The sequence below is a fragment of the Protobothrops mucrosquamatus genome, unplaced genomic scaffold, assembly GCF_001527695.2.
Source record: "Protobothrops mucrosquamatus isolate PMUCROS unplaced genomic scaffold, P.Mucros_1.0 scaffold638, whole genome shotgun sequence".
NCBI classification, from domain to species: Eukaryota; Metazoa; Chordata; class Lepidosauria; order Squamata; family Viperidae; genus Protobothrops; species Protobothrops mucrosquamatus.
This window is the reverse complement of record NW_015386930.1, coordinates 996,144-997,233: the sequence shown is the minus strand read 5'-3', so window position 1 is coordinate 997,233 and position 1,090 is coordinate 996,144. Positions and strand designations below refer to the sequence as shown.

The 1,090-nt window shown below is 40.5% G+C and overlaps 1 protein-coding gene across 1 annotated transcript in view; it reads left to right on the top strand.

Annotated features, from left to right (window-relative positions):
- The window catches only part of NFASC (neurofascin), a 93,186-nt gene that overhangs the window by 13,298 nt on the left and 78,798 nt on the right, over window positions 1-1,090 (top strand). Inside the window, exon 5 of the mRNA XM_029284475.1 lies at window positions 533-655. Within this exon, the coding sequence (XP_029140308.1) occupies window positions 533-655 (123 nt within the window). The remainder of the gene's footprint in view (window positions 1-532; window positions 656-1,090) is intronic.

Sequence of the window (1,090 nt, the reverse complement as noted above, 5' to 3'; positions counted from 1 at the left end):
AATAAATACAGTGTTTCTGCTTACCAAGAGGTGAAAGAGACTTCTAGCATTATATATTTGTTTTAACATTGGTATAAAACAATAGCAGCCATCTTCCATTGCAGCAATTTAGAAAATGTTTGCATTTCTGTAAATGTATAATTTATGACTCTAAGAACTCTTTCCTAAGCATATTTTAGGATGAGGTAATAAAAAAAAACTCAAGTTGATAGCTTTGATCACTCAATTGGAGCCACTCTGTTAGATTTCGGACATCACTACCAACAGTGACGTTTCCAATCTGCTCAGAAATAGGATCTGTTTATTCAAAGTTTATATGCCTGTGCTCCTATATTCTATCTTTTTGTCAGCATTTGAATTTCATCAGAGATTTTCTGTATTCATTGGAATCTTGTCTAATTTCTCACTCACACTATTTTCTGGCCATTATTAATTATCCCAGGGTCATTTCATCAAGTATCTATTTGAATCATTCTCTTTAAATATAATACATGAGTAGATGCAATTTCTCTTAAAAAGTTTATAATTTCAGAATCCCCTTTGTGGCCGAAGGAAAATTTGGACATTCAAGAGGTTCACGAAGGTGCTTCACTTATCTTGGCATGCAATCCCCCACCTGGACTACCACCCCCTGCTATATTTTGGATGAGTAGCTGTAAGTCTGCACATGACTCACGTGGCTATAATTGTATTAAAAATGAGACAGTTCCGTGACACAAGATGCGATGGCATCGTAGGATGACTATGTCAGGTTGTTCCTTTTGGATACTCGCCATATAGGGTATTTAGACCATGGCAAAAACTATGCCTTTGGATGTCATGGGTAACAGTCCACACAATGCTTCATCTTTGTCAGGTGGAAGGAGGCTAATGCAAGCTAATGTATAACATCAGGGCTTTTTTTCTCAGAGAAAAGGTGGTGGAACTCACCTCCCTCCCCTGGCCACGCCCCCACCCAAACCTGGCCACGCCCTCATCAAACCCTTTGATGAGGCCACGCCCTCATCAAACCGACTCCTCAGAGGCAGTTGCCTATTCCGAACCTTAGCCTATTTCCCGCGCTTGGTGGGAAACCCCGCCCTCCTCTGCT